The sequence below is a fragment of the Phaenicophaeus curvirostris genome, chromosome 5, assembly GCF_032191515.1.
Source record: "Phaenicophaeus curvirostris isolate KB17595 chromosome 5, BPBGC_Pcur_1.0, whole genome shotgun sequence".
NCBI classification, from domain to species: Eukaryota; Metazoa; Chordata; class Aves; order Cuculiformes; family Cuculidae; genus Phaenicophaeus; species Phaenicophaeus curvirostris.
The window spans coordinates 66,998,890-67,013,210 of record NC_091396.1 but is presented as its reverse complement, the minus strand read 5'-3'; the positions used below and the strand labels follow the sequence as shown (position 1 = coordinate 67,013,210).

At 52.0% G+C, this 14,321-nt stretch overlaps 2 protein-coding genes across 2 annotated transcripts in view; one reads left to right on the top strand and one right to left on the bottom strand.

Moving 5' to 3' along the window:
* Window positions 1-6,993, bottom strand: part of FANCM (FA complementation group M) — a 69,701-nt gene extending 62,708 nt beyond the window's left edge. The window contains 4 exon segments of the mRNA XM_069856739.1: window positions 3,151-3,309; window positions 3,868-3,945; window positions 5,092-5,264; window positions 6,517-6,993. Coding sequence (XP_069712840.1) covers window positions 3,151-3,309; window positions 3,868-3,945; window positions 5,092-5,264; window positions 6,517-6,880 — 774 coding nt within the window. The 5' untranslated portion in view covers window positions 6,881-6,993.
* Window positions 6,994-7,571: 578 nt separating this feature from the next.
* FKBP3 (FKBP prolyl isomerase 3) lies at window positions 7,572-14,268 on the top strand. The gene is made up of 7 exons (XM_069856919.1): window positions 7,572-7,706; window positions 9,837-9,938; window positions 10,160-10,267; window positions 10,742-10,877; window positions 12,089-12,156; window positions 13,272-13,369; window positions 14,031-14,268. The coding sequence occupies exons 1-7, from the start codon at window positions 7,602-7,604 to the stop codon at window positions 14,083-14,085; spliced, it is 672 nt and encodes a 223-aa protein (XP_069713020.1). The 5' UTR covers window positions 7,572-7,601; the 3' UTR covers window positions 14,086-14,268.
* Window positions 14,269-14,321: the final 53 nt, after the last annotated feature.

Here is a 14,321-nt window from a genome sequence, read left to right as displayed (position 1 = left end):
AACATGACTATTGCTGAAATCCACTGCTTGAGAGGGTTTGAAAGCACTCTGCCCAGCTTCACTCCCCAACTCCTGTGACCAGAACAGGCATTTTGTTAGCCACCTGTGGCTCCACTTTGTAAGCTGTTAATTAATGGATTTTTTAATTCGAAGTTATTTGATTTCCGCTATCCAAAGGAGATAATAAAAAAGAACCCACCCATATTTTTGGAAGATTAAATGCTGTAGCCTTAACAGATCAATGTTGCCCTGCAGACTGTGTATTATTCGAGCAAGCTTTAGTGCCTAATCAGTTTATTCCGGCTATTGTGATACTCAGGGCCTTGCTATCGTGTGTGTACAAATATAAACATCATTATTCTGGTATCGCTGCGTTGCACTGTTTTACACTGTCCTTCCTTTTCACTGAAATGTCATCTCGTTTACTGTTACTGTTTGTCAAAATTAAAGATAATGAGCAGAGCACAGCTGGATTCTTTTTCTGTAAGAGACACGCAACTCCTTTTGCTGTCTTCCCTCTGAACAGGAACAGCAGAACTCACAAGTTGCAATTCTGATTTCACAAAAGCCATTTCAGCTTTAGGAGTTCTCTCCTAAAGCCCAATGCCACTCATAACACACCTCGTGACTGATTCTTTTAGCAGGAGACAAGGATTATGCAGCTCAGACCTGTTGCTACTGTGGCTGTACTCAAATATCCTAATCTGAAACCGCTCAGGAGCCAACATACAAGTGCAGGGTAAATTGTGTGATTTGAGTTCAGGGCATGCCTGGGGTCCATCGCTGTGCCACGGGACACTGCATGGCTACAGAAACACCTCTGCACAAACTGAGGTGGAGGACCAACTTTGAAAGCACTGAGATCTCTAGGATTAAGTCTAAGGTTTGCCCACCAACACTGGAGAAGACTGGCACTCCGTCCTTTTTAAAATCACAGGGTGGTTTGGGCTGGAAGGGACCTCAAGGCCCATCCAGTTCAACCTACCTGCAGTGAGCAGTGAAACCTCCCACTGGATCAGGTTGCTCCAAGCCCCATCCAACCTTGCCTTGAACACCTCCAGGGATGGGGCAGCTACCACTGCTGTGGGCAACCAGGGCAAGGGTCTCCCCACTCTCATTGTGAAGAATTTCTTCCTAATACCCAGTCTGTATCTCCCCTCTTGTCTTTAAAACCGCTACCTCTTGTCCTGTCGCTACAGAACCTGCTAAAAAGTCTGTCCTCGTCGTTCTCATAAACCCCTTTCAGTACCGGAAGCTGCTCTAAGGTCTCCCTAGAGCCTTCTCTTCTCCAGGTTGAACAACCCCAACTCTCTCAGCCTGTCCTCATACAGGAGGTGCTCCAGCCCTCGTATCACCTCCGTGGCCTCCTCTGGACTCAATTCCATGTCCTTCCCGTGCTGAGGACTCCAGAACTGGACACAGGGCTCCAGGTGGAGTCTCACCAGAGCAGAGCAGAGTGGCAGAATCCCCTCCCTCACCCTGCTGGTCCCACTGCTTTGGATGCAGCCCAGGATAGGCTGCCTTTCTGGGCTGCGAGTGCACATTGAGGTCTCATGTCCAGCTTTTCCCCCATCAGTACCCCAAATACCTCTCCGCAGGGCTGCTCTGCATCCCTCCATCCCCAGCCAGTATGGATATGGGAGGCTGCATCGTCGCAGAGGCAGGACCTCACACCTGACCTTCCACGCCTATTGCGTTGTTACAAGTTGTATCTTCTAATTAAAGAAGTAGCAATACAAATGCAAATACCAGAGCAAAGAAAGGAAATAGAAACCACTGAAGCCACAGTGAGAAATTTAAGCCAGGTCTCTCTGTATTCCTTGATTACACCAGATTAGCCAAACCCATGTGCTTAGTGCAGCTTACATCCCAAGTGAAGCCAGTTGCACTAAATCTCTGCACTCAATACCTACACTCAGAGGCACCTGCAGCGACATGAAACTACCTGCCAGGTTCTTGTTTCCTCATTTAAATACATGCTCAGGTCACTGGTTTGAAAACAGCTGATCTAATTCAACCTAGAAAATGGACACGCAAGTTTGCCTTCCCATGATCTTCATGTACCCCACACCAAACTCATTAAAACTTAAACCATAAACATACTCTAAAGCCAACAGCCTGATACTAACTGATTCCTAATTTCTTTTTAATGCCTCTTATCAAAAAAGGAACATATATTTTGAACTTTTTAGAGTGGTATCTATGCCATACTCCATCTACTAGCACCTTGAAGAGAAGGCATGGAGCAGTAAGCCATCACTGACTGCCAGTCTGTCTGTATTTGGACATCACCTATGGGTCAAAAAGAACTCAAAACAGCTTTTGAGAAAAAAATACAAATAAAGGAGACAAACCCCAACAAACAAACATAAAGTGAAGGTGAACTAAGTACACTTTGAGCTATAAACAACAACATTCTTAATCAGAGAAAATGTTCAGTCAGTACACCAGATTCCTAAGGCTGATGTGAACCCAGACAACAAAAGCCTGGCCAACCTCAACACCTTAACAGCGCCAGATTCAGCCAAACAATGGAGCCCTCGGTCTCGGTCTCACATAAATTGTGCAAGGACTTCTGAAAGAGGAGGAGAACACTAATTCAATCCTAAGTGTTGCACCTGAGCTTTTTAAGCCATTGCAAGGTAACCAGTATCATTGGTGTGAAGAAAAACAACACCGCTGTAGCTAAAACCACAGAATCATAGAATCGCTTGGCTGAAAAACACCTTCGAGATCATTTGCATCCAGCTGATCCTGTCCACTCCTAAACCAAATCCCTCAGCACCTCATCTGCCCAGCTTTTAAAACCCTCCAGGGATGGGGACTCCACCACCTCTCTGGGCAACCTCTGCCAGGGCAGGAGAATCCTTTCCATGAAGAAATCTTTCCTGATGCCCAATCTGAAACAGCTCTGGTGCAACTTGAGGCCATTTCCACTCGTCCTATTGCCTGGCACTTGGGAGAAGAGAACAGCATTCACCTCACTACAACGTTTTCCCTCTGCCCTGTATTCTAAGGCACAGTTAACTGCGTAAAAAAGTGTTAAAAACTTCAGAAGCGATCGGCAGCCTGGATAGATGCGTTAAAAGAGGAAGAGTGATTCTATATTTAGTGACACACATTTAACAACAGACAAACGCAACAACTCACCCGGATGTAGGCATTCTGAATTTCTACCAATTCTTCACCAAGCGGAACAACAATTTTTTCTACTTGTCGCTCGTGAGAATAGGGCTGGATTTCTGGAGAATCCTCAGCACACTGCTCTATCTGAGCAATGAGCAGGTTGGAAATCACTTGCTGCACAGCCTGTTTGAGAAATCATAGAAAGGACCACACGTGCTTATGAACATTCCAACCACATCAGTCCATAGAATAGAATCATGGAATGGTTTGGGTTGGAAGGGATCTCAAAGCCCATCCAGTTCCATCCCCTGGCATGGGCAGGGACACCTCCCACTGGATCAGGGGCTCCAAGCCCCATCCAGCCTGGTCTTGAACCCCTCCAGGGATGGGGCAGCCACCACTTCCCTGGGAAACCTGGGCCAGGGCCTCCCCACCCTCAGTGTGAAGAATTTCTTCCTAATGTCTAATCTAAATCTTCTCGCTTCCAGTTTAAAGCCATTCCCCCTCATGCAATCACTCCATATCCTCCCCAGCTTTCCTGGAGCTACTTTCAGTAGCGGAAGCTGCTCTAAGATCTCTTCTCCAGGCTTCACAGCCCAAACTCTCTCAGCTTGGCCTCACAGCAGAGGTGCTCCAGCCCTCAGATCATCTTTGTGGCCTCCTCCAAACCCATTCCAACGGTTCCACCTCCTTCAAACACTGAAACCTCGTTACCCAGCCATGCCAGCAGACTGGACTCACCTTAGTGTCACTGCCTGGGGTGGCGCTGAGGGCCAGGATCCGGAACTGATTTGTGTATTTGCTCAGTTCCCGCACAACCTAGGAACAGGAAAGGTCCCGTTGACATCCCTCGAGGAGATTATCTACTGATACAAACTATATTGATGGAAATAGCCACCCAGCAGAAAGAGCTGCTTTCAAAGGCAAAGCTACACCAGAGCACAGCACCAGCCAGTTTCACAACCACGGGGCCTGATGAGGGGTGAGAGAACAGAGTTTTCATAGAATCCCAGAATCATGGAATGGTTTGGGATGGAAGGGACGTTAAAGACCATCCTGTTCCAATCCCCTGCCATGGGCAAGGACACCTCCCGCTAGAGGTAGCTAAGATGACCCAAAAGCCAACAAAAGCAAGTCTTGGCTCTGCACTACAGAGCAAGTTAAAGATTTTTAGGCAGCATTTTGAAAGAAAATCATAACCTACAAGCTTAAGTCCTTTGCAAACAAAGTTGCTACAGTTGTGCAAAGTGACAGAAAAACAAACCTGCCACAGTGGCAAACCAACTGGTGCTGTTTCACCTCAGCAAGCTACCTTCTCTTTCCCAGCACGCCAAGTCAGACAAGCACTGAACCACACCTGCATTCCTCCAGAGAGGCCCAGGAACCAACCAACTCCTTGCACACTCACTCAATTTCACCTGTGTATAAAACTCTTTCTTTTACATCACACACAGCTATGAGATTAAGCCAAAATAACACCACAAACTCTTTGCTAACCAAGACAAAACCCAATCTTATAAAAAAAATCCTGAACTCACTTTACTAAGACAAAGAACTTTACCAAAAAAGCCCACATTTTTTGCTGAAAACAGTACCTCCCCCCATGTAAGTGCTACCCCAACACAGCACAAACACCTGAGCACACCGGCAAATACAAACACATCTGAAGGAAACAGCATTGTGACTGTTGTTAAAAATGTCCACGGCCAAAAAAAATATTTTGAAAAAAAACTTAAACTTCTAACCAGATGTTCAAAAAATTCCTACCTCACTTCTCCAAGTTTTAGTACGGGTTTGACTTCAAAACAAGGCTCTGAGGACACAGAAGACTTTGATCACTTTCAAACAGCATTAAGGCCCTAAAGGCCAATCTCCCTAAGGCAATGAGGACAGAGACACCTATGGAGACACTGTAAGTGATTTTGGGGAGGTTTTTTTATAATTGTGGGGCAAGTCCAGCATTACCTGGCAGTAGGCGTGATTTCCAAGGGCTTTGTGGGCTTCATCAATCACCAAACATTTAATCTCAACAGCAGGGCATGTCCCACGAGAAAGATCGTTCACCATTATTTGAGGGGTAAGGAAAAAGACTCTCTTGGTATCCCACAATTCCCTCCGACTCAGGGCCTGCGTCCCCCCTGGAAATAAAGGAAACAATGTTAGCAAAGTGTTCTGCTGAGGACAAGCCAGGACCCATGACCTGACAGTGACAGTGTGGCTGGCAGACACACGTCAGCTTTGGGAAACGAGCACATTGATGCTGTTCCCACTTGCAGGAAAAAAAAAGGTGAATGCAATGGCTAGGAAGGGGTTTTGCATTAAACTAGTAAATACAGAACTGTGGAAAACAAGGTGAGAAAGATCAAGGTTCCATCTGGCCTTCAGCAGCCCTATCCCCAGGGCACGGCACTGCTGACTCAAAAGTCTGTACTCCAAACCAGGCTACCGATTCAGTCATTACAACTGTTACTGCAGTGAGCAATGAACTGAGGTTCATGGGGATTGTAAAAACTTAAAAAAGAAAAGGAAAAAAGCCATTATTCTTTGGCTTTTTCTCTGTGTAGACCTCCATGGGGAAACCTCGAGGCTCTGTGAACAACAGGGCTGTACCCCTGCACTGCAGAAAACACGTTCACCACCCTTACAGTGGAGACCTGGGCTTCTAACTACTGCAAAACCTGAAGTTGACCCTTAAAAATCTTCTTGTCCTAAAGAAAGCAGACTGTTTTGGTTTACTCTTCCCTTCTATTCCGATCTGTTGAGACTCCCACCTGGAGCCCTGAGTCTAGTTCTGGAGTCCTCAGCAAAGGAAGAACACAGACCTGTCGGCGCGAGTCCAGAGGAGGCCATGGAGATGATCTGAGGGCTGGAGCATCTCCTGTACGAGGACAGGCTGAGAGAGTTGGGGTTGTTCAGCCTGGGGAAGAGAAGGCTCTAGAGAGACCTCAGAGCAGCCTTTCAAGACTTAAAGGAGGCTGATGAGAAAGCTGGGGAGGGGTTCTCGATCAAAGAGTGCAGGGAAAGGACTAGGGGAGACAGTTTTCTGCTGCAAAAGGGGAGAGTGAGATAAAATCTTAGGAAGAAATATTTTGTTGTGAGGGTGGGGAGGCCCTGGTCCAGGCTGCCCAGAGCAGGGGTGGCTGCCCCATCCCTGGAGGGGTTCAAGGCCAGGCTGGATGGGGCTTGGAGCCCCTGATCCAGTGGGAGGTGTCCCTGCCCATGGCAGGGGGTGGGACTGGATGGGCTTTAAGGCCCCTTCCAACCCAAGCCATTCCATGGCTCCTCCGATGTGGCTTTCCCATCGCTTGCGTTGCCTTTAAGCCAAGCAAGTTTCGCTGTTTGGTGTCTGAGGTGAGCCCCAAGCAGGAGTTGCCCATCCCAGCTCCCTACCTGTCATCTCGGCCATGTGCCGTGCCGGGATGCCCATGACACGGGCGCACGCCTCCATCTGCTGTGCCACCAGCGGCTTGGTCGGGGCGAGGAACAGCACCTTGCCGGAGGGGAACCAGCGGTAGAAGTTGTACATCACCACGGCAGCCACGAAGGTTTTCCCCAGCCCGGTGGGGAGGCAGACCAGCGTGTTGGCCAGCAGCGCGGCGTGGGCCATGCGCAGCTGGTACCCGCGCACCGGGTAGTTAGTGGGATAGATCCAAATGGACCCCGCTGCCTCACAGAACCCCGACACAGGGACGGGGTCAGCTGCTGCTGCGGCCGCCAGCAGCAAGCCATCATCTTCCTCCTCGTCGTTCTCCATCTCCCCTGTATCCGTCCTCCTTCTCCCTCTCCTTCTCCTGCTTCTCCCTTTCCCCTTCTCTCTTTTCTCCCTCACTCTTTCTCCTTCTACCTTTCTCTTTTTCCTTCTCCTCCTCTCTCTCCTTCTCCTCCTCTCCTTCTCCTCCTCTCCCTTCCCTCTCCTCCTTCCTCCTCTCCCTTCCCTCTCCTCCTTCTCCTTCCTCCTCCTCCCTCTTTCTCCTCCTCCTCCCTCTCTTTCTTCTCCTTCTCCCTCTCCTTCCCTTGTCCTCCTTCTTCTTCCTCACCCCTTTCCTCTCCTCCTTCTCCCCTTCTCGTTTTCCTCCTGCTCCTCCTTCTCCTCCTCCTTCCTCCTCTCCTTCCCTCTCCTCCTTCTCCTTCCTCCTCTCTCCCTCTTTGTCCTCCTCCTCCCTTTCTTCTCCTTCTCCCTCTCCTTCCCTTCGTCCTCCTTCTTCTCCCTCACCCCTTTCCTCTCCTCGTTCTCCCCTTCTCCTTTTCCTCCTGCTCCTCCCCTTCCTCTCGGCGCTTCCCTTTCTCCCTCTTTCTCCTCCTCCTCCTCTTTCTCCTCCTCCTCCTCCTCTTTCTCCTCCTCCTCCTCCTCTTTCTCTCCCTCCTCGCTCTCCAGCCCTTTCTCCTCCCCCCCGCGCTCAGCGGCGCCGCGCGCCCCCCGCCATGTTGCGGGGCGGGGCCGGGGCAGCCGCGCCCCCCCCACCCCCCGGTGCAAGATGGCGGAGGTGCCCGCGCCGCCCTGGAGCGCGGCGGAGCTGAGGAGCGAGGCGCTGCCCAAGAAGGACATCATCCGCTTCCTCCAGGAGCACGGCGAGACGGGGGTGAGGGCGGGATGGATGGAGGGGTATGCGGGATGAGGGGGGTGCGGGATGGATGGGGGAGGAGGGATGGATGAGGGGTGAGGGCTGTGTGGGGTGGAAGGGACGAGGGATGTGTGGGGTGAGGGGAGGGGGATGGATGGGGTGAGATGAGGGGAGAGGGATGTGTGGGATGAGGGGAGAAGGATGGATGGGATGAGGGGAGAGGGATGGATGAGAGATGAGGGATGGATGGGGTGAGGGGAGAGGGATGGATGGGGTGAGGGATGAATGGGATGAGGGGAGAGGGATGGATGGGGTGAGGGGAGAGGGATGTGTGGGATGAGGGGAGAAGGATGGATGGGATGAGGGGAGAGGGATGGATGAGAGATGAAGGATGGCTGGGGTGAGGGGAGAAATATGGATGGGGTGAGGGGAGAAATATGGATGGGATGAGAGATGAGGGGAGAGGGATGGCTGGGGTGAGGGGAGGGGGATGGATGGGGTGAGGGATGGATGGGATGAGGGATGAATGGTATGCAGGGAGAGGGATGTGTGGGATGAGGGGAGAAGGATGGATGAGATGTGGGATGAGGGGAGAGGGATGGATGGGGTGAGGGGAGAAGGATGGATGGGATGAGAGATGAGGGGAGAGGGATGGCTGGGGTGAGGGGAGGGGGATGGATGGGGTGAGGGATGGATGGGATGAGGGATGAATGGTATGCGGGGAGAGGGATGTGTGGGATGAGGGGAGAAGGATGGATGAGATGTGGGATGAGGGGAGAGGGATGGATGGGGTGAGGGGAGAAGGATGGATGGGATGAGAGATGAGGGGAGAGGGATGGCTGGGGTGAGGGGAGGGGGATGGATGGGGTGAGGGATGGATGGGATGAGGGATGAATGGTATGCGGGGAGAGGGATGTGTGGGATGAGGGGAGAAGGATGGATGAGATGTGGGATGAGGGGAGAGGGATGGATGGGGTGAGGGGAGAAGGATGGATGGGATGAGGGATGCCTGGGGTGAGGGATGGCTGGGGTGAGGGGAGGGGGATGGATGGGGTGCGGGACAAGGGGAGGGGGATGGACGGGACGAGGGACGAGGGGAGGGGGAGGGACGAGGGGAGGGGGATGGACGGGACGAGGGGAGGGGGATGGATGGGATGAAGGGACAGGGATGGATGGGACGAGGGGTGGATGGGGTGAGGGATGAGGGATATGTGGGTTGAGGGGTGTGTGGTGTGAGGGATGAGGGTGAATGGGGTGAGGGGTGAAGGGTTACGGATGAATGGGACAAAGGATGTGTCCCATTCAAGGGTGAGGGATGAAGGTGAGGGATGGATGGGATGAGGGGTGTGGGTGCAGGATGGATGGATGGGATGTGGGGTGGGTGCGGGATGTGGGGTGTAGGATGGGTGCGGGATGGGATGGGTGCAGAGTGTGGGATGGGAGAGATGTGGGGTGGGAGAGATGTGGGATGGGTGCAGGATGGATGGATGGGATGTGGGGTGTGGGATGTGCGATGGATGGAATGGGTGTGGGGTGAAGAATGTGGCATAGGTTCAGGGTGCAGGATGTGGGATGGATGGGAGAAGGGATGCAGGGTGTAGGGTGTGGGATGGATGGGATGAGGGGTGTGGGATATGGAATGGGTGCAGGGTGCGGGATGTGGGATGGATGGGAGGAAGCACGCGGTATGGATGCGGGGTGCAGGATGAGTGCAGGATGCAGAATGTGGGGTATGGGATGAGGGATGCGGGATGGATGGATGGGACTTGAGATGGATGGGATGGGTGCAGGGTGAGGGATGCGAGATGGATGCAGGGTGGGTGCAGGATGTGGGGTGTGGAATGTAGGATGGATGGGATGATGGATGTGGGATGAGTGTGGGATGCGGCATGTGTGGGTGAGATGCTGGGTGTCAGATGGGTGTGGGATGGATGAGTGTGGGGGTTTGGATGTAGGATATGGGATGTGAGATGCGGAATGGATGCGGGATGGGGGATGGATGCAGGGTGGGTGGGATGCGAGATGGGCGCATGATGCAGGATGGGTGCGAAATGTGGGTTGGGTGCAGGATGCGGGATGTCGGATGGATGCAGGATGGATGGGTGGATGCGGGATGCAGGATTTATTTTGTTTGTGTCTCTCCCACAGTTCCTGGCCGAGCACCGACTGCTGGGGCAGGTGAAGAATGTGGCCAAGACAGCGAGCAAGGAGCAGCTGATCGCAGCCTACGGGCAGCTCTTTGACACACAGGTGCGGGGATGGGGATGGGAATGGGAGCAGGATTGAGAATGGGAATAGAAGTGGGAACGTGGTTGGAAATGAGAATGGGAACAGGGCTGAGAATGGGAGCGGGGCCAGGAATGGGAACGGGAACTGGGCTGGGAGCGGTAATGAGAGTGGGAAAGGGAACAGCGCTGGGAATGGGAACGGGCACAGGTGGCTTACAGCTTTCACCTCCCTCCACTCCTCAGCGGTTTAAGGGCACGGATGGCGTGGAGAAAGCAGCAGAGAAGGTGAAACCTGTGAAGGTGGAAGAGGCAAAGGGAAAAGCAGCAAAGCCTGAGGAGGCCGTGGAGGAGGTGGGTGCGGAGCGTTCTTTGGGTGATGGAGTCGGGCGGCTGGGTTAGTCTGGTTAGCCAGGGAGGCTGGGTTAACCAGGTCTGCACAAACCTGGGGTCTGGGCCTGTACCAGATCATAGCCTTACTCAGAAGCACAGGACAATTTGGGTTGGAAGGAACCTCAAAGCCCATCCAATTCCACCCCCTGCCACGGGCAGGGACACCTGGGGGCCCAAAGCCTCTGTAGCTTCAGTTGGTCATGGGATCTGCGCATCACTCCCAAAACTTGGATTTGCTGAAAGCTGCCCCTGTGCATCTCTGTGTCCCTCAGATATTCCAACGTTGCAATAATGCGTGAACGCTTTCACACGCGCCATTCACTGACACAGCCTGTGTTCATGCGGTGCCTTGGACTGAGTGGTTGCTCACTCTTTAATGTCTTTGGTCTGAGAGCAGTTAATGCCGCGCTCATAACTCTGGTTTTGTCAACTTAGGGGCCACCAAAGTATACAAAATCAATTCTAAAGAAGGGCGATAAAACCAACTTTCCGAAGAAAGGAGACACTGTTCACTGCTGGTACACAGGAAAACTCCAGGACGGAACAGTCTTCGATACCAATGTTCAGACAAGTAAGGTCACGGGGAGAGCATTCAGTTTTTGTTGCGATTTCATTAGACATCGGCTGGAATCGTTAAGCAGCCTTGGGCAAGTGTTTGCTTCTGGAAGGTGTGGATGGTGAGAGTCTGGACAAACAGCATCTGGCATCGTGTTGCTGAGCTGAGTGGGGTGGTCCCAGTCTGCTCCTGGGGCCTGATTTTTCCATGAGGGAATGCAGGCTGCTATTTTAGGAGTGGCTGGTGTAACATTATGCTGCTACCTCTTGCCAGCCCTCACGTTTAGCATTCCCCAGGCCACAGATAATGTGACATGCAGGGATCTGTCAGTCCTGAAACTCCTTGGGAGGAAAGACAGTTCCTGCTGGGGGAGCTTCCATTGCCTGTGGAACTGGAGCACCCACAGTGGAGTCGGCTTCTCGAGAAACATCTCTGTGTGCTTCTGTAATAAACCCTTAAACGAGGAGGCACTGGAATGGGAGCCATTTACAGTGGTCAGCTGTGCCGTACCCACCACGGAGCCATGTGCTGGTGTTCCTGCTTCTCCAGCAGGGCGTTTCAGTACAAGGCATTATAGAATCACAGAATAGTTTGGGTTGGACGGGACCTTAGAGATGATGAAATTCAAACCTCCTGCCTTGGGCAGGGACACCTCCCATGGGATCAGGTTGCTCCAAGCCCCATCCAACCTGGCCTTCAACACCTCCAGGGATGAGGTAGCCACCACTGCTCTGGGCAACCTGCACCAGTGCCTCACCACTGTATGTGAAGAAATTCACTCTTACAGTGAAGAAATTCACTCTCACATTGAAGAAATTCTGAGGTGGTAAGAAAGCTTTTCCAGCAGCGATGTCCAGCACTGAGAGGAACAGCAGGGCTGTCACTGGAATCTGTCTGATTCATCATACTTGTTGAATGTTCTGAGTTCTCTGTTGACTTTTTTATTTCACCAATGTGTCTGTGACTTGCAGCAATTCAGAAATGAGTCTAATGGGTTTGCTGGACCTGAAGGACGCTCACTGACTTCAGCTCTTAGTGCAACTTGAATCTTTAATAACGATTTTAGTGCACCACACTGTATTTTCCCCTAAAAGGCTGACAGTGGGCTAAAAATAATACTATAAGAGCAGGTATTTATATAAAGCATGAGCGTAGTAGTAATTTTAGCTAGAATTATGGTATGTGCTGGTGTGATGAACCTAAATGAACCTAAAACTGTCTTTCAGGTTCAAAGAAGAAAAAAGCAGCCAAACCTTTAAGTTTCAAAGTTGGCGTAGGAAAAGTAATCAGAGGTGTAAGTAGCCCGTTAACAATTCCCTTAGAATCCAAAACCTTTCTGTTCTGCAGGGCTTATGACTGGGGTGAAAATTTTGAGCTGCAGTTCTTGTTTCTTGTGGGGGAGAGGAGGCAGGCTGCAAGTGTTCACACCCGCAGGATGTAGTGTTTGTTCTTTATGGATGCGTTTATCCAGCTGCATTCCCGTCATGGAGTGATGTGCGGAACATGGTGTAACAACAGCCTGTTCCTCAGGACAAGCACAGCCTTTTCATAGAATCACAGAATGGTTTGGGTGGGAAGGGACCTTCAAAGCCCATCCAGTTCCACCCCCTGCCACAGGCAGGAACACCTCCCATGGGATCAGGGGTTCCAAGCCCCATCCAACCTGGCTGCTGCGCAGCGCTGGCTCATGCCCGCAGTGGCAGCAGGGAGAGCTGGGAGTGGCTGGGAGAGCCCGGCTCGTGGGCCTCACGAAGGGCCTTATCCTTACTTGACATCAAAAACCAAACCAGATCCACCCAGCTGCTGCTGTGCAAGAAAAGGTTGTTTTGGGGTGACTGGGTTGGAACTGAGAAGGGGAAACTATCCCTGGACTTGTGGCCAGTGCTGCAGAAGCAGCAGCTGCCTGGGTTTTCCGCTCTGGTTTTCCATCCTGTAAGCCAGTGGCTCCAAACCGTTGATCTGGCACTGAGCGAGACCAAAGGGGTGAACGCTGCAGGGAATTAGTCTTTAGGCATCAGCCTTGAACGAACACCATCCATCCATACTGGGGGTAGCAGGGAATCACGAGGCCGAGGGACAAACCCCTTGGAAACACAATCTGAAATGTCGGATCCCTGCATTGAAACAAGCACGTTGCTTTGTGGGTTCCCTAACGTCCTCGCAGCGCAGGAGCACGACTGAACGGGGGGGGCACGAGGCAGGTAGGGGAGCAGGAAACGTCAGCCACGGGGAGGCTCCCACAGATAAAGGGATGAAAAAGACCCGCAGGCTGGGAAGGTGATGGGTCAAGCGCAGGTTTTCACAGGAGCTGACGTGAAAAGCACTTTTCCACAAGCCTGCCGTGTTCTTTCTGGGTTTGTTTGGGGTTTTATTTTTGATTTTGTTTTTTGAATGTGTTTATTTTCCCAGTGGGATGAAGCTCTCCTGACGATGAGCAAAGGAGAGAAGGCTCAACTGGAAATCGAACCCGAGTGGGCGTACGGCAAGAAAGGGCAGCCTGATGCCAAGTATCCTTTCCCAGTCACTCACTCTCTAAGGAACTGGGAAACACTGGATTTAAGTGCTTTATGGAGAGGGCTGTCATGGGGGAGGAGTCACACATTCTCACTGCAGGACAAGAATGATGGATGTGAACATATTCCCACAGCAGGGAGTTGGGGGAAAGGCACCCGCTGTGGAGACTGTGGTTGTTAGGGCTGGACCTGGTTCTGGGCGGCAGCCGATGGAGGGGATTGAGCTGGGGATCCTACCCCGTCCTGTTCCCTTTTCACCAGCGCTTCCAGAGGAAGGGAAGCAATCGTTCCCTCTTACTCAAATCCAGTGTCATCATTGTAAAGGGCTGTGTTGCAGTTCCTCCCTCTGCAGCACAGAAGACAGGGCAGTGCGTGAGTCCCAAAGCAGCCAGTGCTTAGGTGAGGCAGGGCCGCTCCTCTTGGAGGAACGGGAACACGGAGAAGCGCGTCCTAACAACAGTGCGAGTGTGGAAGGGGCACCGCGTGCCTCACAGCTGCTCACAGACAGCAGCTGTGGCTCTGCACTAAATCCAAGGCGTTAGAACAGTGAAACCCGAACGCTGCCACGTGCGGAGGGGGAGAGCAGGTGGTGAATCGCTCCACGTTCCTTTGGGAGCTCGGGGTTGGTTTAAACTTCCTTAACGAGCGCAAACAGGATCCCACCAAACGCAAAGCTCTTCTTCGAGGTGGAGCTGGTGGATATCGAATGAAGCGAGCGTGTCCTTCGCTGCTGGGATCTGTGTGCGACGGAGAAAGCCTCTGGCAGCCGCGGTTTCGCTGTGTGACTGCAGGGTGTAGTTACAGCTGTGGCCTTGTACCAAACGCGACGCAATTTCCCCACCCCGCTGCTGTACAGTTACTACCACTAAAGAACAACTAGTTTATACACGCAAGCGCCTCCCCTGGTTTGTGTGTGCGGTCACCTCAAAGCCTCCTTCTCTTGGAG

Bases quoted from the DNA above. Each gene is read 5' to 3' on its own strand.
- FKBP3 (XM_069856919.1), top strand. From the start codon at position 7,602: ATGGCGGAGGTGCCCGCGCCGCCCTGGAGCGCGGCGGAGCTGAGGAGC. The intron at 10,878-12,088 runs GTAAGGTCACGG...ACTGTCTTTCAG, and splicing joins CGATACCAATGTTCAGACAA to GTTCAAAGAAGAAAAAAGCA. The intron at 13,370-14,030 runs GTATCCTTTCCC...GAGCGCAAACAG, and splicing joins AAAGGGCAGCCTGATGCCAA to GATCCCACCAAACGCAAAGC.